The following is a 25,810-nucleotide window of genomic DNA, read 5'->3' on the forward strand; positions in this document are numbered from 1 at the left end:
GCCGACAGAGGCTAAAGAGCAAGATATTTCCCCCAAGAGATGGTGGAGACCAAAACAGAGATAAAAGAAGATACAACAAGAGTGGATATACATTCATCAGTTATAGGCAGACACACATCTTTAAAAAAAAAAAAAAAGCTAGTACTGATCTCTGTCTGTCTGCTGAGCTAAGTAACTGGCTAGTAAATAGTTACCCAACTATCAAATAAATGAGGTAATAATGGATTGATCATTTTGTGTTACACCCAGCTGGACATACCCTCCTCCCCCTTTGGTAAAATCTTCTGCAGTATAATTTCCACTCTACCTTTGGTTCAGTCATGTTGATGCCCACGAGGAAGATGAGCTCGCCGATGAAGAGGTTGAGGCAGAGGTTTTTGTGGATGGTGTTGCGGTCACTCTGCAGGCCGCGGAAGAAGCAGAAGGTGAAGAGGCTGATGGCGAGGCAGACGAGAGACACTGCGATGCCCATCCGCGTGATGACGGTGAGAAGGAGCTCGTGGACGCTGCCCTCCCCCTGCAGACACACACACACACACACAAGCAAAGCGTGGACTGACCTTCAACTCTTCAGACTTAATGATGGTGAACCCGTAATGATTGGTGACATTTAAGCACACAGTGGTCGCTGCTGTGTTTGTTGACGTGTAAATTAAAGGCTATTATCACTGCTGCTGCTTTTGTTAATAACATTATTACACAGATGCATTTAACTGGTTTTATCATCATTATAACGACGTGACAGTTTTACTGTCTAATTTGGTGCTTCAATATAACAGTAAATATACAGCCGTTCTATATATAATATACGCTCTCTCTCCTTCCTCCCTCCTCTTCCTCATCATCTGACACATTTCTGCCCTCTTGACTCAACTGGTCGAGGCAGACGACCACTCACCCTGAGTTTACTTCTTCATTTCTTCAAGTGCCTGGCTGCTCATGGTTGGACCTGCTGGCCTTCTCTCTGTAATATTGTAAGGTCTTGACCTTTCTCTCTAAAGTGCCCTGAGATAATCATAATGTTATAAGCTGGTGCTGTATAAATAAAATTGAATTGAACGCAGACCTGATGGAAACCCTGACGTACAAAGATGTAATGAAAATGATAATACTAGGCTCTTCAGTCCTCAATGCTCCTCACATATGTAGATGACAATTCTAATTCTCTTTCAATGTGAGTGATGGAGGGCACATTGCATATCCTCATCTGAAGCAAAACACATTTCTGCAGGTTAAGTAGCTTTGATCTAGTCAATCAATAAAATTCCTTTTCTGTGTTTCCCTGTTGAGCTGCAATAGAGGGATAGTAATGAAGAGAGGGAATTTTATACTATAAAGACTTACTTTGAAAGATACCCCTCTGATCACACAAACTGCTGAAGCTTCTGCTTCCCTGCTTCAGGCACACTTTCTATTAGCCTATATTTTTACATAGACAGAGAGTGGTGGATTCTGTTCTCACAACTCACAATGAGAAATACATTAGGAGGGGATCTCTTAATGGCCAGTGTGTGGATAGGAGGGATCAGTACAGCGAGCAAAATCTGTTTTATTGTTCATACTGTATGGGCAGCTGACGGTTAATTTAGGACAGACATGAAAATTGCCTGTCTGTCCTTCAACTTCATCATACGTGATGACATTTGGCGCTTTAACAGAACATGCTTAGATCACATTATGCGGCCCATGTTGCATAAAGCGACATTAGTTGAACCACTGCCACAGAGAACCCCAAGACCATGTGATGTGACGTCCACATGTGGGTTCTGTTTTTGAGGCCAAATCGCATTTCGTTGAGTTCCAGATGATCTAAAACTGAGCACGTTTCAAGATGGGAACAAGGCAAAATGTGAAAATAGCAGACTCGACCATACAAAATATCACTCAAGGACACGGTGGCCTGAAAGTGAGGCAATTCTTCCTGTGATATTTGTAATTTTATTGGGGGCAGGAGTTACAGTTGAGGTGATGTGTAGGGAATTGGTGTGAGGGTAAGCCTTGCCTCAGGGCTCTGGTTTCAAGCTGTGGTTAAGGTTGAGGTTAAGACAGATGACAGGGACAGAGTTCAGGAGTTGGGACATATGATTAAACAAACCACAAACTTATCCTCCACATTTATTACTGGCTAGGTCCTGCTACACATGCTATTTATCATGTAATTGGATTGTAATTGCATTTCACAACCAAATGGATCCTATACCACTTCAAGCGGGGTGGAAACATAAGTTAAAGCTGAGGTTATAGTACAATTTCCCATGTTTCTCAGCGACATATGCATAGAGGGATATTAGACACGGACCACAGGTAAAATATAATTAGTTCTGATAATGGTACGGCACTTCCTATCCTGATCCACAATCTCGCTCTTTAAAAGTGACAGCCTGCTTCCTCTTCTCCACCCAACCCCTCCTCCCCCCCGCCCTCACCTACTCCTCCAGCAATAATCTAATTATCTCCACTGAAATGGCATTCTTGTTCTTGCTGTGTGTGCACAAACCTATCAGTGAGACGGTGCAAAGAACAACTAACTTAAAAAAAAAGAAAAAAGGGAAACACTCACCACATTGCCGCGATGAGCCATGAGGATGGCAAAGTTGGTCAAGTGACTGCAGGAGCAAGTGGTGTGGCTCTTGTTGGTGTCTAGCAGTTTACAGCCCTGAGTTGACCAGTATCCCATCATGCTCCGCTCAGAGTAATTCCAGAAGGAACAGTTGGGATTGTAGTAGTGCACCTTCTACAAAGCAACAAACACAGAGAGAAAAAGAAAATGATCAAATATATATGACTGTGCTCTGAAATATGCATGATCATACACATACTTGCCTTGTATATTTAATATCCATGACTATAACTCACTGTATATCATGTATGTGTAGACTCTGTTTACATGTGCTTGTTTTGCCAGTTTGTATCCGGGCAATTAAAACTCTTTAAATGCAATGATTTGATGGAAGAGTAGGGATGAAAGAGATCAAAATAATACAAAAAAAAAAACATGTGATGCAATGTGAGAGGGGTTACTATGGCAATTGCACAAGACAAAACATGACACACAAGAGGCTTGACTTACTTCCCATACCCCTCTAGTGCAGATTAGAGCAGACACAGTAGGGAAATTTCTGCTGCAATAATACATTGGATTTGCCCTTCAATGTCAGAGTCTGCCTCTGCAAAGCCGAGCTCTATAGTGTGGTCTGCACGAGTCTCAGGGGAAGACTTACATCCAGGTGCTCCAGTGTGAAGATCACCGGGTCGGCCACAAACACACGGCTGGACTCCTTCGTAATAGAGGCTGAAAGGATGTGGGAGTTGACAGTGAGGGAGAGGTTGCGTTTGTTCAGGTCCCCCATGCCCCTCAGCGTGGCATTCTCTGTGCTGAGGAACTGACCCAGGTGTTTGTACAACACAAACACCAGCTTGGCCACACCTGCAACAGGCAATAATAGAGTAATCAGACATGCAGCATCCATTAAAGCAAAAGACGGCATACAGTGTTCATTCAGTGGTATTATATGAATGTACCAAGCATTAATTGGCCGCCCCTGGATCTGAGACCACAGTTGTAATAAGTGTTTTACTACCGGTGGGCACTGGAGCCAGCATTGAGCAAAATCTCAATTTGCACCTTGGGTGAATTAAAAGAGAATGGTAGAATCTATCTTGCTATTTCTAGCATAGTGAACCAGGTTCTCTCTAGCACAATAAGTCAGGTACACCACATTTCATTCACATAACATTTATAGGTGGAAAACGTTTGTTTAATTAAAAATAAAACAAAACTTGTGATTCTGAGTTTGCTTTTGTACCACTTCTTTCTTAGTGGCCACCTGAGGTAGTGCAGAAGAAATAATAATAGAGCTTAGTGATCTTTATTAGAGATGCTGACGAGGAGCTAGGCTAGCTGCTCCTCCAGCTGTCAGTCTTCATGCTAAGCTAATCACCTCTAACAAGTGTGAGTGGTAGAAAAATAATAATTTTATTAACACAAACATGGGGCAAAAAATTATTAATTGGCTTTTTCGGTGTCAGTAAACGCTGCACCCCCAAAAAAAGATAGAAAAAAAGCCACAACCTCACCATCATTACATTCAGCAATTGTGTGGTTCTCACCATTTTTGCTGTTGACTTTGACTGTGTTGGAGGAAAGCTGAAGAGATGCTCCACCTTTGTTTGTCTGTGGAAACCTGAAGTCTTGCACCTGACCATCGGTACTTAACACGTACACTTCCAGCACTGAGAGAGGTAGGAGGTGAGGAGAAAGAGAGAGAAATAGAGACAGAAAAAGGAGAGACGAATAATCATTGGCAACATACAGTAGAGTGTTGGCAACAAAAATAGTACATTGTGTTTAAAAGTGCTCTGAAGTTAAGCCCTGGCGGGTTATGTGTGAAGATTCAAGGTTTATTATACCAGTAACAGAATCCAATCTTATCAGAAAGTGTCATTTACTTAAAGAAAACATGTCGCTACGCTGTTGGTTGGGATTGTGAATGTCTCTGAGACCATAGCAAAAGGAAACATAACAACAAGGGCAGCGATATAGGATAGGCAAAAGCAAGCGCACGGCCAACTGCAGCATGAATGTCAAATATTCATAGGATCAAAAATATCATTGAGCTTTTACTTTTTCTTTCCCCCTGTGGGTTCAGATAACTCTTGGCTCGACGAGCAAATCTCTGAAAATCCTCCAAATTCCTGCAGCCACTCTCTCCGGTATGCCAGCTGCCGGGTGGTGCTCCCTTTGATGTGTGAAATTACTGAAGGGTCAGGAGGACACACGTATCAGCACACTCCCTCCCATCAGAAACGGCCGCACTTCCTCAGATAGATGGCTTCTGACAGACGGAGATGAGGAATTGTTCTCTGGTCGCTCTCTCTCCCCCTCCCCCACTCTGCCTAGTTTTTAGCTCCTGCTCCCTTTCCTCTCGTCTTACCCTTGATGCTCACCCGGAGGTGCCATTTTTGCTTCGACAAACTGCTAATTAGCAAGAACAATCATTTTCAGATTTTTTTTTCAAGAAAGGTCAAATTAGATGTTCTATGAGGTTGTGTGTTTCCTCATACAGTATGGCCGTATTTATTTCTCCACTGGAATATCATCTTCACTGGGCAGATAAGCGAGAGCTTGACACTTGAGCTCGTAAAACTTGCCCAAATATAATGATTAAGTGGCCAAAATGCTGCATATTACACAATATATTAATCAGTGCTTTTGGTTGAGACAGAGCAACTAGTCCTTATCAGCTTAGCTAACTTCCCCTTAATGGGAAAGGCTTGGAGAGAGTAGACAGAGTGCCGTATGAATGGAGCTATGACACTCAATTGGTTTCTTTGTTTTCCCCCCAGAGGTCTGGACACTTCATCTTGCAGCACACATTCAATGAGGTGACTTTACTATGCAAGAAAAAGATTAAAAATCAATGAGGTATAAGACAAAAAGGGTGAGTAGGAGACCATAACCATAGCAACAAAGAGTTATGAGAAGAAATATGAAGCAGACTTATATTAATGAGATCGTGCTGCTAATTAACTTCCTGCGAGGGCACACTGGCTTGGTTTTTTAAAGACATATCTTTTATTGTGATGTGAGCCAGATGTGGCATTTGCTTAAATTATATTCCTCAAGAGGGCCAGTTGTCCAGGTACAAAAGGAAAAAAAAAATATTGCTGTGAAACCAATTTTACCATTCAGTTTGAACCGCTTTTACTGAGACATGGTGCGCAGCCAAGAAGGAAAAATAACCGTCAGCATAATAAATTGTGACTGACAGATGTGTACATCCCATTTTATCTATTTTATAGTTATTGGAGAGGAACTTACTGATATTCTCTGCCGGTACTTTTACGATCGCTGGCTCAATCAGGTTTTCAGCGAGAACAAACGCCCCCTCTTCCAGGGTATCCAGTAGCATAGTGGCGGCGTGCGTTTGTTCTGTTGAATTCATGTCTTTCCAGGATTTCAGTGCTTCCGGCCTCAGGAGGTTGTCAACAGTGTCCACGATTGCCTGTATCCATGGAGACAAGTGAAATGTCAGCTTGCTGTTTCCTCCCATCATAACCTCAGTTTTATAACAAGGCGTGGGGACTGGGCAGCAAATGATTAAAAGGGCATGCATGGCCAACAGTGACAGCAACAACAGGGAGATCACTCCGAGTGGAGATATGAGGGTTCAAGGAAGTCATGGGTAACTAAAATAATGATGATGATGAAAAATGCAGAATACATTTTTTAATATTCTGTTTACAAAAAATAGGTCTAATCAGAGGGAGTCTCTTTTAGACCCATTTCCTTTCTGAATAATAATGTAAAAATGCTTGAGGGGAAAAAGAAATGCAGACCAAATGTTTCCTTCCCCTCACTGTCTACAATGCTGCATTCCCAATTTTAAGCAGCTATTTTTCCAAAATAACAATTATCCCCATGAACAATAGTCTTATTTCCAGGACAGGATCTGCCCATAATGGACTTGAGTACTATTCTCCTGGAGAAAAAGGGGGGCATTATCATGAAATTCATGTCCAGAGCAGCAGTCTGAATCAAGACGGGGAGTTAGAGGGTGGATTTCTGATTGTTTTCAATGGCAATGCTTTCATTTCCTGCTTTCAGATAAGCAGTAAGTAAGCAAAACATTCCACAAAACCCACACAAGTATCATATGTTGATAAAACAAGAGTTTCCCTTGACCCCGGTAGGGTGAGTTCACGACTCCTGCCTGGCACAATCACACCACAACCAACTTTCTAAAATCCCACTAAAGGCAGACAGTTGTATAAAGATTCAAAATCCAGAACAGCCCTTGGTGTGATAAATCAAAGTGACAATTTAACCATAGGTGCCATTAACCACAGTGAGCCCTACCACAATAACGGTAATTAACCACAACAAGCCCTTGCTCACTGTACCAATTAGCCACAGCTATGATTATCCAAAACACTAATTGACCACAGACGGGATTATCCGTTTGCCTGGAATAACAAGAAAAGCGGGATCAACTAAAGTCTGCACCAATATGTGATTAACCACAACATTTAAGCTCACGTTAACCACAGCGATGATGACTGTATCCAGAGGCAGCGCTCTCACTGTGTCTTTATATCTCACACCCAAGCACAGAAATCAATCTCTGTGGCCCTGACCTTGCAGGCAACTGGAGGCTTGTGAGCTGTGACTATGATAGGAGTTAAGTGTGTGTGTGTGTGTGTGTGTGTGTGTGTGTGTGTGTGTGTGTGTGTGTGTGTGTGTGTGTGTGTGTGTGTGTGTGTGTGTGTGTGTGTGTGTGTGTGTGTGTGTGTGTGTGTGTGTGTGCGTGCAGGAGAGAGAGAGAGTATAGTCACGATTACAGGGTCGAAGCCATTACAACCAGACAGACACTAAATGGTCTTCCCCCCCTGGTGAGTCTTCCTCAAAGGAACCATGAAATCCAAAAGCGGGGGGGGGGGAGGCTGGCTGTCTCTAATTTGTGTAACACAGAAGGAATCTGTGTTCTCATTGAATCCTCTTTAATTCTCACTGGGTGGAGGTCACTTTACAAATCACAGGGGTGCTGCCAGGGAAACCCCTGTGGCTCGCTTTATATACATATATATATATATATAGGCTATACATACAGTATAGAAACATCGGTGAAAGCTTAGCGAACAAGCCCGCAAACACTTAAACTGCTACGATTTGATGCCACAAAAACGAGCTAGCTTTGAGACTGCACTTATTACAAGCCACATGGTGCTTTGAGCTACGTTGATAGCAACCTGCTATGCCAAACATGCTAACATGGTTAATGTTCAGCATTTTTTCCCTGTTCTTAACATTTGTTGATTAGCATCAAAAACAATGGAGGAGAATAGGCTGATATTTGGTCATGAAGTTACTAACGGACAAATTAATATTCGTCCAATAATCAATTCATCGATCTGTCTGCATGCCAGCATAGTGACTAGGCTATATGAAGCTGCAGCACAGTGTGACAGACAGCTCAGAGGCAGTCTTGGTATTTTGAGATTTTTTTTTTTGTGACCGATTGCTGCAATTTGCGTCAAAATTCATACTTCTTCTCTGGGGTATCAAGCAAATCTAAACACCGAGACATGACAAAAGTATTTTTAGATTCGCTTCACTTGTCACCACTGATGAAAATCAGCTATAAATCATAGGGGGAAAAATGCTCCTTATACATTCCTGAACTTGCCTGAGAAACATCATGTTTTTATGTCTTCTTAGGTGTCAAAGTAGTCCAGCAATAGTTGGCTGAAGTTTCAGGAGTACATCGCAAAAAGAAACTGCTGATAGCTAATTCGGCATACTTTTAGTGGAATGTTTGGGCTACACAAAAAGTCAGAGAATCACCAAAGTCATTGAGAATTAATCTCTGGGAGCTGCGACTGTGAAATCCATCCAGTAATTGTTGAGATTCTTCCAACTGAATGACATTGCTTCATATTGCCATCCAGCACACCTGAAAAGATGTTTCCTCAGCTGAGGGAAATGTGTTGCCCTTTTCTCACAGTAAAATGAGGCTTCAAGAAAAACAACCTAAACTTACAGAGAGCCCACAGGAGCCACGTGAGAAACACAAAACCTGATCATTTGTTTTATGCCATGCAAGGCATCACCTCCAGAGTGTTTACAGCATGCCCTTGTCTTTCAGCACAACCTACCAAAGGAAATAAACTCTGCCGAGGCAGAGGAAAACAAAAAGTGTCTGGGGGAGAGACTGAAAAATCAGAATGGAACACAAACATATTAATGGGCTCAGAAATTAATCCCACAGATAAAACACAACTGCAACGAGATTTTTTTCCACCAAAGGGACAAGGGAGACCAGAAATTGTACAATGTAAGCAAGTGAAAATTGAGCACACTGCCACTTTGATCACACTTCTGGTTGACAGGGAGGTGCAATTACGACCGTGGGAAGGCAATTATTCACACAACGCATAAAGAGCTGACAAGAGAGACGGAGAGAGAGAGAGAGAGAGAGAGAGAGAGAGAGAGAGAGAGAGAGAGAGAGAGAGAGAGAGAGAGGGGGGGGGAGGTAAAAGAGGAGGAGAGAGAAAATGAAAGAAAGATGTACAAGTGATAGCACACAAAGGAGGGAAAATAGGACAAAGACGAAGTGATATTGACGGTGGCATCCTCAGATGGACAGAATGACAGCAAAACAGACAGCCGAGTCAGATGAGGAAGCAGCCATATCTTGTACAAGCACGTTCACCAGGCATATACTGTAACAAGACAATCAAGGACATTAGGACTGACAGTGCTGCATGCTGCTGGTTAGACGTTAGGGATTGGGGTGAGGAAGCAACATGGAAAGCCTTGTAGTTATACCTTCATGTATGCCCTGCATGTCTTCTCTCTTTTTTGAAGCTTTTTCGCCAAAAAGAGGATCAAGAGACAGATTGAAGAAAGAGGTGGTAAGAAAACAGGAAGCATTAAATCAGACCACTTACCATACATTAAAGAATTAATAAAAAAGAAGAAGAAAAGACACAGAGCTATGAACCACAACCTTAAAATGCAGCGACAGCTCTAAATGCTTTTCCGGGAAACGGTGTTTGAATTCTAAATATGAATATGGCTCACATAATATCGAGGTGAGGAATGCACAGCGGTGTGGAAGAAAAAGTACTGAGACCTGATTCTGATGCTCCCCATTAGTGATGCTTGAAAATATGTTGAGAAGATAAACAATGTGGGATGAGGTCGTTTGTATTTCATGGCATGGAGATTAATATAGCACTGGCTCTTTTTTAAACCCCCCTGTTGGTCTCTTGGAATTAAATAAGTAGCCTTCTCCTCCTAATTGAGTCACACCAGAGAAAATCACATACCACAAGCTCTCCCGCTGCATAAAAAAACAAACATATGAGATGTTCTTTGTGTCCAGATTACAACCTCCTCGTAATAAATACCTCAGGAAGCCAAAATGATTATTCAACATAGTCAATATTGCTCCCACAGACAACTTAATTTACTTTTTGATTTGTGGGAAATGGCTGCACGAAACATAAAGGAGCATACCAGTGTTTTTCATTGTTGTTCCTTAACAAAAAATCGGCATACACTGCACCCTGGGTTTCATTTATTCCCATCTGGTGTTACAATCAATCACAAGACTCATTAAACTTGTTTGTTAAAGCTGTCTAAACTGTCATCGTAGGGTACAGTCAGATTTTGTAAACATCATCACAAACAAAGGAGAACGTTTCTAATTAGCTTTTTACATGACAAAAACTACAGATATGCGAACGGTTTCACCTCTGACCCAGCACCTGTAAACACACCATGGAAACCATGTGTACATTACTGCAGAGAGCATTTTTCAGTATTAAGTTACTATATAAGTTTCCACAGCTGAACACTTAACTATCAAGTCAGGCATATGTATGCATTAAATCTGCACTATGCCTGTCTGTTAGAATAACCAAACCATGGCTCCAAAAAGATGGCCAAGGGTATAGAAGAGAGGAGTGACCTGCTGCATACAGAAAGTGGATTTTACAGTAGCCAGCCTATTAGAGTGAATGTATTGTCTGATTTTTTACACACTGAGTGTGTATGCAAACTGATGTCAAGCATTATTTTTTTTTCTGAAATTTGCATCATCATTGCAGAGAAGAGCACTGCAGGCTTATAAAGTCAAAACGTAATTAGGCTGAATTAGCAAGCAGCAATAATGTAAGTGACAAAGATTAATGCAGACTTGATTTTCACAGTGACAGACTGCTCACGTCTATCACAGGAGACCGCTAATAGATTTTCATATTGCACAGAGACAAATGGAAACCAATGGTTTCCTGGACCAGTAGAGACGATTCATCAAGCAATCTGAAATGCAGCGGCACAGTTTGCAGAGTGGTTAGCTGTGATGTTAATTGTGTGTGATATTTAGTAAAGATGATGAAACATGCAAAACTACAGGCATGGTCCTTCCCTTCAGTCATTATTTCTTGTAATCACATGCTGTTGATGTTGCTGTTGTTGTTGATGTGACGCACAGATCACTGCAACACTATCGCTGCTCCACTAAGAAAGCTGTTAAGTCTCGTCTGCAAATGCATTATAGCAATTGAAGATAAGAACATAAAGGTACAGAAGGGCACCGACGACAGGCTCCATTTTAGTGCAAATCACCTTGTTTACAGAGAAACTGCTGTCGAGAAAGTCTGAATAACAACGTAATTTTTCAAACTGTCACTCATCTCTCCATGGGACTGCCAGCAGCAGAGATGTAGGGTTCGTTTTGGGCCTACTCTTTTCTCTCCAAGCGCTCGCAGCAGCTCCAGGAGAGAGCAGTTCCACACTTGTCAGCAGTGAAGAGTTGTTCTACGTGTTGGTGGGGGGCTCATGGCCATTAGCTCCTTTAAGGTGGAACTGCCAGGTGAGCCTGCGTTTTCCAAAGCAGGTAATTACCAGGGAGCTGTAGAGGAATGAGCTCCCCCTCAGGGCTAGACCTGCCTCTCTAGCCCCCTCACCTGAGACTGTGTATGTCCATGAATGTGTATGTGTGTGCATATGAACAAGAACAGGCAGAGGTTTGTGTTTGTGTGTACCGGTAGGTGTCCGGCTAATGAATGTCCTGAGTCATGCTGACACCGAGCCGGGCCAAAACGGGGACAAAGTTTAATGAGAGGTTACAATAGGCCAGACAGGAATTTCACAGTACCTTGTTGAAGCTGCGTCCAGCTGAGTCCTTCTCGCTGGGTCTGAGCTCCTGCAGCTGAGCGTCCAGAATGTCCACGAGCTGCTCCATCAGGCGCACCGAGGAGCTGACGTCTCCCGCAAACACTGGGCCCTGTGTGTGTCGTGCCAGCTCATTGGCTAAATTAGCAGCATTTTCACCACTTCGGATCTAAAAACAGCAACAGGGAAAGAAAACGGGGGGTGTCAGCGAAGCATCAGTGAAGTGGGCCTGAGATGATGTTTCTGCAATGTGAAGCTGAAATAATGTATCCCACATACGCTCCAGTCATAATCCACTGCAACACAGCTTGTTCAGAAGGAAAAAGTAATTGTGTGCAAAATTAATGTAAGCACATGGATCGCGTGTTTAAGCAGGGAACATAATAGATGACTGTGATACAGAGGCTTAAGAAAAGAAACGACAAAGAAGAAAAAAACACCAGTGCTCAGCAATAATGGTAGGCTGTCAGTATTTGTACTGTCATGTGTGATCAGTGAAATCCACCACTTATTTTGTGATAAAATGCTCTAATTTTTTGGGTGCATCAACCCTCCCCCAACCTGCTTAGACTGAGCAATGACCCAATTTCATACCACATACTAATTTTAAACAGTATATACCATATAGCAGCCCTCATGGTATGATGCCTTTGCACTTAGTATAGAAAATACGTGTCCTTTTACAGTTTAGCACTTAGAGGAAATGAAGTGGTACATGCACCGACATCAATCACAGTGTGACTTGAGAATGCCACTGTCAATTCAACGACATATCATGCAGACCATAATTATGAGTGGGAGGTAAATGTTCAAGACCGCTCGGCGTCCTAGGTGTAATTGAGAGTCAGATATATCAGAAATATCTAACCAATACATTATCTTACACTTAGGCCAGGAGAACTACGGACGTGTCAACTGCACATTGCCCTTCAGAAAAAATATCTCATGCCATCATCAGTCTTGATGTGTATACTGACTTTCAATATGTGTTGCTTTTCTAACATGGAATGTGTTCATAATTTGCTTAAAGCTCACTCTTGTTCGACACTTTCTACATTTCCTTTCGGACAGCAAGAAACCTTGCATGGACCTGCTGAATTTAGTGGGTGTGTTTTCCATTCAAAGAGAAAAAAGCATCTTTTCCTTAGAATGCAATATGTTTTGTGCTTGTGTAATATTGTGGTCTGTGCAGGCTACCCAGACTCTTATCTGTGCATCTACATTAGATTCCTACCTGCATGACTGTTGAACATCAAAGAGGAAAAAGTCATAGAAGAAAAGAAGCGCTGGCTCTTTGAATCCCAGCAGCTGACTGCAGTTCTTGGCATTTATTCCTGACGTTTTAGATAGCTCATTTCCCTCAGCTACCACACTGAATTGCTATGCTTGAAAAACTATTTTCAGGATCCGTACCACTGGCCACTTTTCTGCTGAAATAATAAAAAAGCACCAAGCAAGCAAACAGGTCAAAAGCTGCGACTCCATGCTGTAGTTCTAGCCGTACAGCATGCTTGTTTGCCGCTTTATTCTGTGTAATTGACACATTCCAGATTTACCTTCTGTGCCACTTGAGTTACCCAGTGGGAAGTGCAGTTGCTGAGGTCTGGCCCTTTGGAGCACCAGGTCCCTGCCACAGTGCAGAGGAAGGAGGCGATGCCTGCAAGTACCACAGAATAAACACAACAGTTGGAGGGAAGCCAAAGCCATGCTCAGATGAAGTTTCTCCTGCTGATCCTTCATTCATACAGACTCTGTTCAGCAGGAACAACCATTTCCAAACAATATGAAAGCCTGGAAAAATGTAGGAGGGATGCTAAAAGACTATCAGCTTTCTACATAGCTAAACAAAACAAACAAAAAAACAATAGATGCAGATTTGTTCTTACCGGTGAACATCTCTGAATTAAAACATTTTTTAAATCCCCCTATACTATGTCTAAACAAAATACAGCATTATTCTTAATGAACAGTTACACACATGTGTTTGGGTTGATGGGTAATACTAAACTCCTTTTTCACTCTGACAGTCAAAACATTGTCTCTTCTTTGCTTTCATCCTCCAGTAGTCCTGCTTTGTATTGTGACAGTTCTGTCAGTCTTTGTGATGGGGTATTAAGGTAACTTGTGAGAGATTCCTGTGTGAGTATCATTGTCAACTGAACTGGTATAACGACCATCACAGTGTTCCACTTATTGTTGACTTATTACGAGAAGTATCTGTGAACATACTGTCTGGATTTAATTAGTCCTCTATCTTCTTAAGTACCGTCCATCATTTTCATTAGTTTCTCTCCTGCTCTGTTAGGGGGAAATGGGCAGCAGCATTTTTTCCATTCCATGCGCTCTCATTGCATGAAGAAATGGGTTTGAAAATGACACCCAAACAGGAACAATGCACATTATGCCACTGTATTAAAAAAAAAAAAAAGGGCTTACTACTGGTACCTATTTTCGTGAAAGACTCTACTGATGCTATACTCTGTTTTAAAATGTGACAAACCTCGGGGCTGAAATGTCACAGACTCACAGTACATAAAAGCAAAGACGGAAACAGAACATGAACACCCAAATAAGCACAAATAAAGCTGCAGCTAGTTTCACGATCTTTGAAACTTTTGATGATTTACAGGCTGGAGGTATGATTTTGAGACCTTAGTAAACTTCACAGTTATTGAAAAAAGAAAAACAGAAAACTACACTGCAGATAGTAGAGACTATTCAAGGCGGTTAAAATAGCTAAACCAGGACAAGATGGAAAACAACTGAAACACTTGTGAAAATCAATACTAGTGCTGCAACAAAACAGTAATTTTAGGAGGCCTCAAATGGCTGTTCATTGTTTCTCAGATAAATGTTTATAACTCTATGGTGGCGTCTGAGACTGATGCTGTATAATGCTGAACATCATATTGTAATTTTGTATTTTCCTTTCCTGCTTCTTGTGGGCCTTGCAAAGGAAGCATTTACAATCCAAAATGTTCTTGTTGTTATTTAGTCTTTGAAATAGTTTTTAGGAAAACCTTGTTTCCAGCTGAGACTTAGATGAAACAACTTTCACCCTGTCAAAGCTAGACCCCTCACCCCCACCCCAGTTATATATTTTTAGCAGCAGTTACATATTTACAACACAAAATCCTTGTGAAACCTCTAACTATATAATACAAATTAAGTGAACAAGATATGTTATAATTAGCAATTTCGGGAATGCTAGCTGTTTCTTGCTCTTTTCAATCTTCATGCATGGTCTTAGAAAAATGTAATTCTAGTCCATGTAATTCCTTTAATTTAAGGTTATGAGAATTATAACAGCACTATTCTCATGACACAACACTGTTATGAATTAAAAATGACCACAATGACAGTCTACAATACATGTTCCATGTTGCATAATATTTGTGTTACTTGATACAAAACAAATGATCGGTTTATGAAATATGTATTCTAGATTGAACCCTGATTATATTTCTATAATGACATTTTTTAATGTTGATATGTTTAATGAATTAAATGGGTGAACTGAATAGCAGTCCATGAGTGTTACACTTGTTTTATATATAGAAAACTGTCAGTTTAAGGCAACAGTTGGATTACATAATGTTAGAACATTTCCTTACTATGTGCCAAATGTTGTCATATTCACACCAGATGGTGGCCTACCTCTGGTCCCTTTGGGGCAGGGCCTCTCCACAGTGGTTCCGGTGTGGGTCTGGGGCCAGTCGATTGCTCTCCTCCTGGTCGCCTCACAGAAACGTCTGGGTGTCGGGGGCAGCTCTGGGACTGTGGGCTCCGCTGTACCCGTCCCATGATTGTCCTCGAACGGATCTCTCCCCTCTCTTGGATCTGCTCCCGCCACAGTGGTGTCGCCATGTCCCTTCACAGTGGACGCCCCAGTGGTGGTAACAAACGTGGTGGTCTTTGGTATGGATGACGGGACGGAGAAATCTTCAATGGTTGGCACTAGAACGAGAGATGAATAAAGCTGTTAGAGCTCGAGTCATAAATGCCCTTGCCTTGAACTCCCATCGTTTCTAGCTGTGGAGAAACTGCAAGTGCTTTGAGTCCCGTGGCTTGTTACTTGTCGCTAGAATTACTGCTGCCCATAATTCCTGGAAATAAAAGCTTCATACAGCTTACAATCATAACTCCACCTCCTTTCTGCTCTTTCCCCAAACAACATCAAGGCAAACCTGCAAATGCGACACTATCTGTCTCTTACTATTTTTCTTTAGCTTACTGAAGACCATAGACTACAACAGCAGTGATGGCGGGGCATCTTTTGACATAGCAGTGATTCCTTTGAGTTGATTAAATGTCAACAATGAAGACAAAGCCTGCCTGCATTTTACTTTTTTGCTGCCTAGTTTGTCTCCCTCACTTTGATTAAGCTGGTGTGGAGAGGGAGAACTGCACTGCCCCAAACAAAAACTATACATCAGCAATAATGTGATTCCACTGTATTCAATCCACGCCTACGCTGCAAAGAAAATCTATGTATGAATGCGCACATGCTCGTGTGCATGGATATGCTGCAGAGAGCCTGGAGATAACTAGGAAATGAGAGCACAAATAGGAAATCTATACATTTCATGCAGTATGAATAGCCAATATGAATAAAAATGAAAATATAGCCAGTGTATGTGTGTATGTGCATGCCTGCCTACATGGATATACTAGGCTACTTGTCTCCTGCATGAATGATCATACATTTTTACCCACAACCACCTGATTGTATTTGGAGATAAAAGCAGCTTCCCACAATGAGGTCTGCCGTTGTGAAAGGCACTACAGTGTTGTCTTCAGGTTCCCTGGGTGCTTCTGGGAAAATGCAATATCATGCTATCTGACACTCCATCATCAGACACATATCTCCATTTCCTGAGGGAGAATGGTGACAAAGCCCACATTTCACATTTCACACTAATCAGCTAGTCGGGGGAATCTTTGCTTTTTTTCATTCCAGTGAAACGCCTGAGTTTATTACAAAGCTGATATCTGCTCATGTGGTCAGGAGGCCACAGCAGAGAGGACACGGCGCTCCTGTGATGCTCACAATTAACATAAAACCTAAACCCTCAAATCACCCAAACGTGTGGCTGAATTGTGACATTTTAGTCAGTGACCTTTTCCCCTGGCGAGAAGCCCTAGCTAATTACCTTACACTCATTCAGTCATTGTGTGTCTGTTGCCCACACATTCACAGGTTGGCCAGAACAGCATAGCTGCAAACGTGGCAACTGTGTGCGGTTAACATTAACAGATAACGAGGAAGCCTGTAATGATAAATAAATAAACTAAATGTACAAAAAATGTTATTGACAGTCTAAGAAAAGCACTTGCAATGATAAGGACTGTCTTACTCTAATTCTCAGTAAATCAGCTGTGAATTTGATTGTTTGTTTTTTTACTTTCTACAGGCTACAGAATAAAAGTATAATAATGCTAACAGTAAATTACTGTTTCAAATATATTGTGGGTGAAGATTTTTCATTGACTCAGGAAAAGTGAGATGATTCATAGGCTGACTCAGTTGATTTAATATACGCATATAACGCAATACAGGGGCAAGTGTAATTGGGTTTCAGAATATTAAACCTCTCCATACCTGAGCAAACTTCTGCTTTTCCATGGGCTGATATAAACACTTATATGCTTGCATCACCTGATTAACCTGCTCCTGAGACTATATTAACCCAGCTCAAGAGCCCAGGACACATTTCAGCACAAATAATCATACACTAAATCAAGTAATATTTTGTTCACTTTTGACATGCATGTTTTTTCTTTTTTTCTTTTTCAATGTTTCCTGCTTCATCTTAGCAAAATCCGAGTAGATTTGAAAAGTATATTCTGCCATTAGTGACACCTGTTGGAGCTACAACTAATGATTACTTTCATTGTGAATTAAACTGAAAATTAATGTCCAAAAGTCCAAGTCTAATATTTGATTTAATTTACATTTTAAACCAGAATGAAAACTGAAGCCATAAGCTTTAGGGCTTGCATGATTAAAAATTACTTTAAAAAGGCCCTGCTCAAAGTTAGTTTCTTAATTGGTCTCTTGCTAAGAAAAACACTAATGGGAAAAAAACAACTGCCCAAATGGTGTTTTGGAGAGATTTCTATTTTCATGTTTGTCTCTTGTTCCTTTTTTTAACTGATTCGAAGAAGGCGAGTCACAGTTGGAAAAAAAATTGATGTCACATACTAATTGATTATTAGATTATTAGCAATCGCAATAGCAATCAAGTGTTGCAAATAATCCACTGATCAGTGACTCTCAACAAGTGAGAAGAGCCTGAACATTGAGGCGACATCTTCAAGTTTACAAAAGAAGTACAAGTTATTTTGTGCTATGAGACACTTGGTCATTGTCTCCTCACATGTTCACTCTTTCAGGCAGAATCATGAAATCACATCGCTTTAATTAGCAGGGGCACTCAGACGTCGACTGAGTGAGTTTTTTAATCAAAGACAAGATTCAATCTTTCTGTGTGTTTATAGTCGGCATGTCTAGGGTTTCACATCAGAGAGTGATTGTGAATAACATCAAGAACATCAAATATAAAACATATCTATTCAATAGTACATCAAGTAATGTGCTTGTCAGATGTTGATGCATCTGTGGGCTTATTTTGACGTGTCTATCATGCGCTACAATTTTCTTTTGATTGCGAAGAGAAAATTCCCCTCTAGTAAGAGCCCTGTGTCCTCTGATAGCACTCATCCAAGAGAGGGCTGCACCAATTAGCTACCATTTCTCTCAAGAGGCAGTGAAGTCACACTTTATGGGCAATCTGACACCAAAGGCATACTGTTGCCATATGCTGAATAATACCTCTTGTAAATAATGGAAGAGTTTGAGATTGAACACTTGAAAACTGGCTGTCACCAGTGTCTAAACAGAGCACGTAAATTAAAACAGAGCTAAAGGGAAGGAAAACCATTATGCAAGATCATCAATCAGAGGATGAAGATGAAGCAGAATTGGTTTTATCACTTTATAGCCCCCAGAGCCATTTATGTATCTGCAACGAAGATGACAAAAAATATATTAAACCACAATCTGATGATCACATGCCTTGATGTTCTATTTGTCCTTGGTCTTACATGTTGCCACTATCAGTACAACTGAATGAGCATGTTTGTATCAAATCCCACTCATGCAGTCAGCAGTGAAAAACTATCCACCTGTCGAGGCAAACATCAGGATAAATGGGTCATAAGCTGCCTAATACCCTTCTGTGAGACAAGCACTGTCAGCTCACAGTTATATATAAGCAGTTTTATTTGGATAAATTTTGAAGGTGAATCACTTACAAGGATAATCTGCCACACCAAAAGCAAATAGACCCACATAGTTGAAACAGACATATCAAATAGGCAGAGCTCAGTAAAAAAAAAAAAAAATACCTGGACCCATCTCTAAACCATATAATGATAACATTTATTAATACATTTAAATAGTATAGCACTGGAAATGTAAGACACTTAGCTTAGTTTAGCTTTGCTTACTTGATCTCATTTTATCGGTTAGCTTAGTTTATCTTAGCGTAAATACCGGGAATAGGGAAAACCAGCTGATCTGGCTCTATCTAATTCAAAAATTTGTAAAACTCTGCTAAAATATAAATACATGCTCATGAGAGAAAATAGACTTGTTTACCTAGCTAGCCTGGTATATTGTAATATTTGTCTAATTTAACTAAAACATAACGTTGTCAAGCAAATGTTGTGAGTTGACTCTGTAACAGTTAGACAGAAGTTAAGATAGGCTACTAGCAGGGTAGCGTGCTGGTCATCATTACCAGGAGTTGGAGTGAGTGGATACAATTTATCACACATTTATTAAACAGAAATGCCAAATATTCCATGGATTTTCTGATTTCCCTGGTCGTAAACTGCATAATTTTGGTTGGACAAAAGTCAGCATTTGAAACTTGTCACCTTGGATTGAAAAGGAATCGGGTCAAAATCAACAGGGATGGCAAATATTTTTGTATATTTTAAGACAAAAAGTATAGTGTAGAGATTACTTACAATGTAAACTACACCTATGATGAAGTTAAAAGCTGTTCACATGTTAATGCAAGGCTGATAATATAACAAACAGATGTTACATATTGAAAGACTCTGAACTTTAACTTACACACATTTCACTAACAATACTTCTGCCCTGTTATTTAAAAAAAAAAAGAAAAAAAAGCTTGAATGCAGGTCCTTTATTTTGTTTTCAATGCATTTAATTGAGTGAAGGATCTGGATAGTCCCCCTAACACTGTTGCTTACTCAGCTTTGCAAGGAACTTGTCATTGTTACACTTTGGATTTTGTGCTAATTAAATAAACAGTCTCAGACCTTTGCTTTAATCAAAGTAATGGGCTTGTTGCGACACTAATGATGCCCAAGACACTAAACCTATGCCGCATGTGGTTCTTTATATATCCATGTGTCTTTATAGGTTGAACTTTTCAGCTTGACTCAATAACAAGACTGTCTCAGAGGAGAAGAACTGAGTAAGAGCTACAGTTGGTCTTTTTGCCTCTTTACCTAGAGCCAGTGCTGATAATTAATGACAGAGAAATAAATCCCACAAGACATGAATTTTACATTAGGCTGTTTATATGTGCACATGCTGTTCAGCCTCATTCAAGCCTACGAGACAGGAGCTCACAGTCTGGCACGGAAAGTAAAGAGGCACAGGACAACTGAGCAATTTCCAAACAGCACTGCGGAGTATTCGATCGTTATTCCTGCTAAATGAAAAAACTACAGTTGTTATGAAACTGTTGGCGAGGCTTATACTGCCTTACCGACCCTTGTTCTTTAAAGATCAGTAGACAAAAAAAAACTCCGGCCGGACATATCCTATGTCTGCGTGTGGTAATTTATGAGGCCTGAAACTAAATACTGTGAAGCAGCAGACATAGAGCAGTCACAACTAGACAGTCTGAGCGAAGAGGAAGGTGGCGAAGCAGCTCACAATACAGACACAAACGTGAAGACAGGAAGATAAATGTGCGGACAGAAATAGGCTACCCTTCAAGCAAAAAGACTTTCGTACACGCCTATAACGTCCACTTAAGCAATTTCCTGCCATAATTCAGCAAACAGAACAATTAGAGCACTACCAAATCCTTTGACACCTTTACTTCTGCCTCTATTTCTGTTGCCGAACATCACGCTCTGGAGAGTGGAACATAGGCTTAGTGCATGATACATCTATAAATGTCCTCCATCTTGAACGCTCACCTGGAGGCGTCGTTCAGGAGTATAAAAGCGAACCCAAAGTGCAGCGAGGTGCACAGCTGGGTTTAGCCACAAAATGGCTCTAACATCAACTTGGTGATGATAGATATTTGTGGCATGCAGGATATGAAGTAGCAGTTTTCTCTTGACATTTCAATTCAGTGCCGGGTCCACTTGTGCTCACTCCTGGCAGATTACTCCAAGTGGCTGAGCCTCTCGGACCAAGCCATTAATTTTATGCCTCTTGTCTTTATGGCCTCAGATCAATTCTACCTCAAAGACAAATTAATTTTCTCCTTTCTCTCCTTGTTAGTTTGAAATGCTCTTGGCAATTACAGACTCTTCTGATTGTTTTTTTTTTTTTAATTCATTTGACTGAAATCAGTTAACGTCTGTGCACATCACAGGGAATACGTTGCCTGAACCTCTCCAGGTTTTGTAATGGTGAGCACAAAGGTGTGCTTTTTATTGGCTTGCACCTTTTTCAGGGAGACCTCTGAGGAGCTGGGCTCTCTAGGTATTGATCATTGCTGTTTTGTGTTCACAATGCATTAGCACAGTAAAGACATTTTCTTTAAATGTGTGTGAACTGTTTGGAACAATAAGCGGAAAGATCAATATTGGGAATGATCTTAGGTAATCACTTCAACCATGGCTAGAATTAGTAAAGCCTGCAGTGTTACAAACACTACACATGGTAAAAGGAAATACTGACAAGATGCTGAGGACAATTATATTCTGCTTTGATCATTTTGCTAAAACTCCCTTAATATAAACTCCTAATCCTGCTGGTACCTCAGCACCTCTCTGAGAAGAGCACAAACATCCAAGGTTGATGCTTCTGACAGAAAAGGACACAGACGCTTGTCGTGTTACACGAGTCCCACGAAGGAGAAAAATATACCGGGTTTGGTGTTCGAGGTAACTTCACTCTGTGGTCGATGAATCTTAATGGGCACAATTAATTTCCTTTACGCCTCAAGTGCCCCTCAGTTTCAAAGAGAGAGACATTATTTCAGCACCATTAGATTACCCTGCAGAATAGGTTGTTTAATTCAACGCCATATCATGGCCAGCAATAAATCCTAATAGCTACACAGTAAAGAAGTTAAAGGTGTAGATCTGAAAAAACCTAATAAACAAGAACCAATTATTTTCGAGTGCCATTCGCGAAGGCTGGTGTGCAGTTGCTGGCCATAGCATCAAGAGGAGAAGCCTCCTCTCTCCTTCTCAAACTCACAGCTCTTCAGAAATGCTCCCATAAAACACACACTAAATGATCCACAGTGCCAAAATCTGCTTCTAGTTGGATTTCAATAACAAAACAGTGGCAGAACAATAGAACAGAAGAACGGGTGAAATGAACAACTTCTGTTGGGTTCCTCAATTAAAAGCACTGTTCCTGCAGCAAGTGGCAGCACAGTGCCTATGTGGCATTTATGTTTACCGAGCCATTACAGTAGCTGAGAGAGCACATTAAACCCTCCATTGAAAATGCTCTGTGATGGCCACTTTCCTTCTCTCCTTGAGCATCTTTTGAGCCAAGGAGGGTAATTATGATAATTCACTTGTTAATTACATTTACATACATCAGGACGTTGAAGAGTCAAGCAGGCAGTTTGCATGCATGGAGAACTCATTAAAGTTTGAGTATTTTTCATATCTCCTCTAACATACTCTTAATTGAGGCTTTGGTTGTTCAGCAGAACAGACACAAACTTGGAGCTCCCCTTGGGTGTCGAGTTATCATGCTGGGGAGATTCCAGGGAACGGCAGGAAAACAAACAGACATGTTGACAAGAGGCCAGAGTTCAGGAGCACACAGCCTCCATTGAGACATCAACGCCAACCCCCTTTAACAGCTCAGGTCAAGAATCAGATTTCCCCCCCTGGCAGCCCCTCCTGAATATCCAGAAGTTAAAAATCATAACTTAATCCGGACCAGTGCTCGGGGGCAACCTGAGCCTGTAACATAGCGTAGAGTCGGGGTCATGGTCCTTATTTCCCCACTTCATGCGGGAGACTTAGCCCGGCTCGATGGGATAACGTGGCTGCAGTTAGGTAATTAAACTCATTATCAGCTTGATGTAAGGTCCCTGTCGGATGACACGTATGTCGTCCCTCAGCACTTCACAGATTAATTTAAGTCCCCTGACCGCCTGTCGAGATTCTTCACTGTAATTGATCTCTTACCAGCCATTCTTCGACACTGATTCACCATGTGGTACATAAGTCATTCACACTCCAGCCTGGTGGTTTAAAAATATGCTACAATAAGATGGCTATTCTCTCCTGATATATATTTATATAATTTTAAGAAATGGCTTCTGTGAGGTTGATGAGGTAGCCATGACAACACAACTAAAAATCCCACGTTGGAGAGGAGAGGATAACCCCTGTCATACTGTGTGCAATGCTTCTCAAACATTATTCCCAGCATTATGGGTAAGTTCGGGACGGCAGTGTTCATAATGGCTTCGGATAAGGCCTGAGATTAAAGAATTTGATAGGGTCCAAGCTTCAGCTGGAGTGAGTGCCTCTGCCTGCCTCATGGTAATAAAGAAGCAGATTTTTGCAGCGACGTGATGCCACTGGGAGCAGTCCCTCATTCCAAGGTGAATCTGTAATTTCTGTCTGCAAATGAGCCCTTTCCCCAAGACTAACACAACCCCCTTTTCTTCATCACACCTGAATTGCGACCAATATTAAAAGGCAGCCATCTGTGATATTCTACACCGCGGTCAAACAATGGAAGAATTACACAAAGACAATGAACTAAATAAAAGTGGAGCAGCTCTCACCTTCAGCGGGATCCGGAGGCCCGAAGTCCAGGTCATAGCGCAGGATGTAAAAGTTATTCCACACATAGAGCTGATTGTCTCTGGGGTTGTAATCCACAGCGGTGATGTACTGGTACTGGTTTGGGAAGAGGATGTCGGTGTACTCGCCCTGGCTCAGCTTGGTGTTGTAGATGTAATCGATTTGGCTCCTGCTGGCCTCGCTCTCGTTCTCTTCGTAGGTCGAGCGCACCACGTGCAGCACGCCGCACACCATGAAGGCGTTGGAGGCAGAGCGCTTGTCATATGCTGTTTCCCACGTGGCCTCAAAGCGAAGAGTGTACGGGTTGAGTTGGCTCACAACTATGCGCCCATTGTTCTGTTCCGTGGCATAGATAACCCATAAGCCCCTCTCATCTACTGCCAGGTCAATGTCAGTCTTGCCACCCCAGCGGTAAGGTGAGGTGTCGTGATAGTTGGCATTGTTAACAATGGCCTCGCCGCTCTTGATGCGTGTGCGCAGGTCAAACTTGACAATGTTGCGAGTGCGTTCCTTGTTAAAGAAGATAGCACCATCATAAGCTACGAAGCCTGTCCCATCGACGCGGTGAGGCAGTTTATAGGTGGTCGTCTGGCGACCACCTTTGAAATCCTCCAGTGAGGCGTACTCGATGAGGGTGTCGGTGCGGTATGGCGTCCAGGGCATGAAGAAGACTTTGTCTCCAGCCTGAAGCGGGTCTTTGCACCACGACCCCGCTTGCTGCTCTGCCTCAAACAGGAAGGTGGCAGCTCCTACACCCTTCAGAGTTCCAGGACAAATGAAAACTGGTGACAAACAAGAGAGCAAAACAAGATACAATAAGGTAAAATGTTTTAAAAAGATACATAATACACTTGACACGCAACATTCTCACTGCTGTAGATCAGAGACTGTGAATTTGGAGGAATATTTTAACTAGTGGTTTTGTACTACTGCTAATGAATAGGGGGGAAAAAAGAAAATAAATGGATGTGTCATAGTGATTATTCAGAATGAGACATGTGAGGTTAAGACAACTTGCATCTCAAGGGTCTGCTGCTACATCCTAACAGGGACAAAACAAAAAAATGTGAACAGAAAAGGTAAAAAAAAAAATCCTGCAAATGAAAGACATGGGCAATGGGAGGAATCAACTTCACAAGTTTCTTTTTCTCTTTTATTTAAATACCAGCCTGTCTCTGTTGTCAAATGCCACATGAACAGCTGGGTATATGGACACACCGCACATGCATACTCACAGGACTGAGGTCATAAACCAAAATGATAAGGGAACAGACTTCACATCTTGTGATAAGAGTGAACAACAGGTTGTCAATGGTGGTGGTGGCAGCAAAGCAGAGGTAAAATGAAAAGTGGAGGTTGGGGAATATACTGAACAAGAGTGGTAAAGGATTTTCACTACTTCTGTGTCAAAGACAAGAGTAACCACTGATGGGTGAGGGAGGCCATGGCAAGGTTCCCATTTAGATGCATTTAAATTAATTGGTTCTGGATAAAATGGGACACAGTAAGTTCTTGTTTTCTTTTCAAACTCTTTTTTTTTTTTTTTTTTTAAAGTCTGTGCCAATCTCACTCAGCCATCACTGCTATTTCACATCACGTGCTATGGGTGCAGCAGAAGTTGGGCCAAGCAAACTACATACTGAGCCAAATAGGAATATATATATACACAACTAGTCATTCTTCAAGGGTTGAGAAAGTGCTAAGCAAGAGTCCCTGGAACAAATCAACACCGAGCAGTTGGTGTTTTCTTTCACATTGCGAGAAAAAAACTACATTCGATGATCGTGGATGTCATTTGAAATTCTGTTTTGAAACTCATTTGAACTCCATGGGTGCAAACAATCCTCCTATGGGTTTAGCATTTGACAGGAGAGGCAATCAGGAGAAGGGGGAACAGACGTGAGGGGAGCTGTACTCAACACCACAGAACAAGGAGCCGAAGGAGGGGGAGGGAAAGACCAGACCACTCATTTACCTTTTTGCTCCACTTCTATTTCAGGCATTGGAAAAGAAAGCAAAAAAGAGTGCAAAAGGGAGAGAAAGGTTATCATGAGAAAACTA

General features: G+C 41.5%; 1 protein-coding gene across 1 annotated transcript in view; it reads right to left on the bottom strand.

Moving 5' to 3' along the window:
- Positions 1-25,810, bottom strand: part of adgrl2b.1 (adhesion G protein-coupled receptor L2b, tandem duplicate 1) — a gene marked incomplete at its 3' end in the record, with an annotated part of 126,447 nt that overhangs the window by 13,658 nt on the left and 86,979 nt on the right. The window contains exons 7-16 of the mRNA XM_083991109.1: positions 23,731-24,531; positions 15,341-15,640; positions 13,240-13,340; positions 11,667-11,852; positions 9,329-9,367; positions 5,822-6,005; positions 4,111-4,233; positions 3,222-3,427; positions 2,561-2,734; positions 308-517 (exon numbers count right to left, since the gene is read on the bottom strand). Coding sequence (XP_083847235.1) covers positions 308-517; positions 2,561-2,734; positions 3,222-3,427; positions 4,111-4,233; positions 5,822-6,005; positions 9,329-9,367; positions 11,667-11,852; positions 13,240-13,340; positions 15,341-15,640; positions 23,731-24,531 — 2,324 coding nt within the window. The remainder of the gene's footprint in view (positions 1-307; positions 518-2,560; positions 2,735-3,221; positions 3,428-4,110; positions 4,234-5,821; positions 6,006-9,328; positions 9,368-11,666; positions 11,853-13,239; positions 13,341-15,340; positions 15,641-23,730; positions 24,532-25,810) is intronic.

Source organism: Trachurus trachurus, assembly GCF_905171665.1.
Source record: "Trachurus trachurus genome assembly, chromosome: 17".
NCBI classification, from domain to species: Eukaryota; Metazoa; Chordata; class Actinopteri; order Carangiformes; family Carangidae; genus Trachurus; species Trachurus trachurus.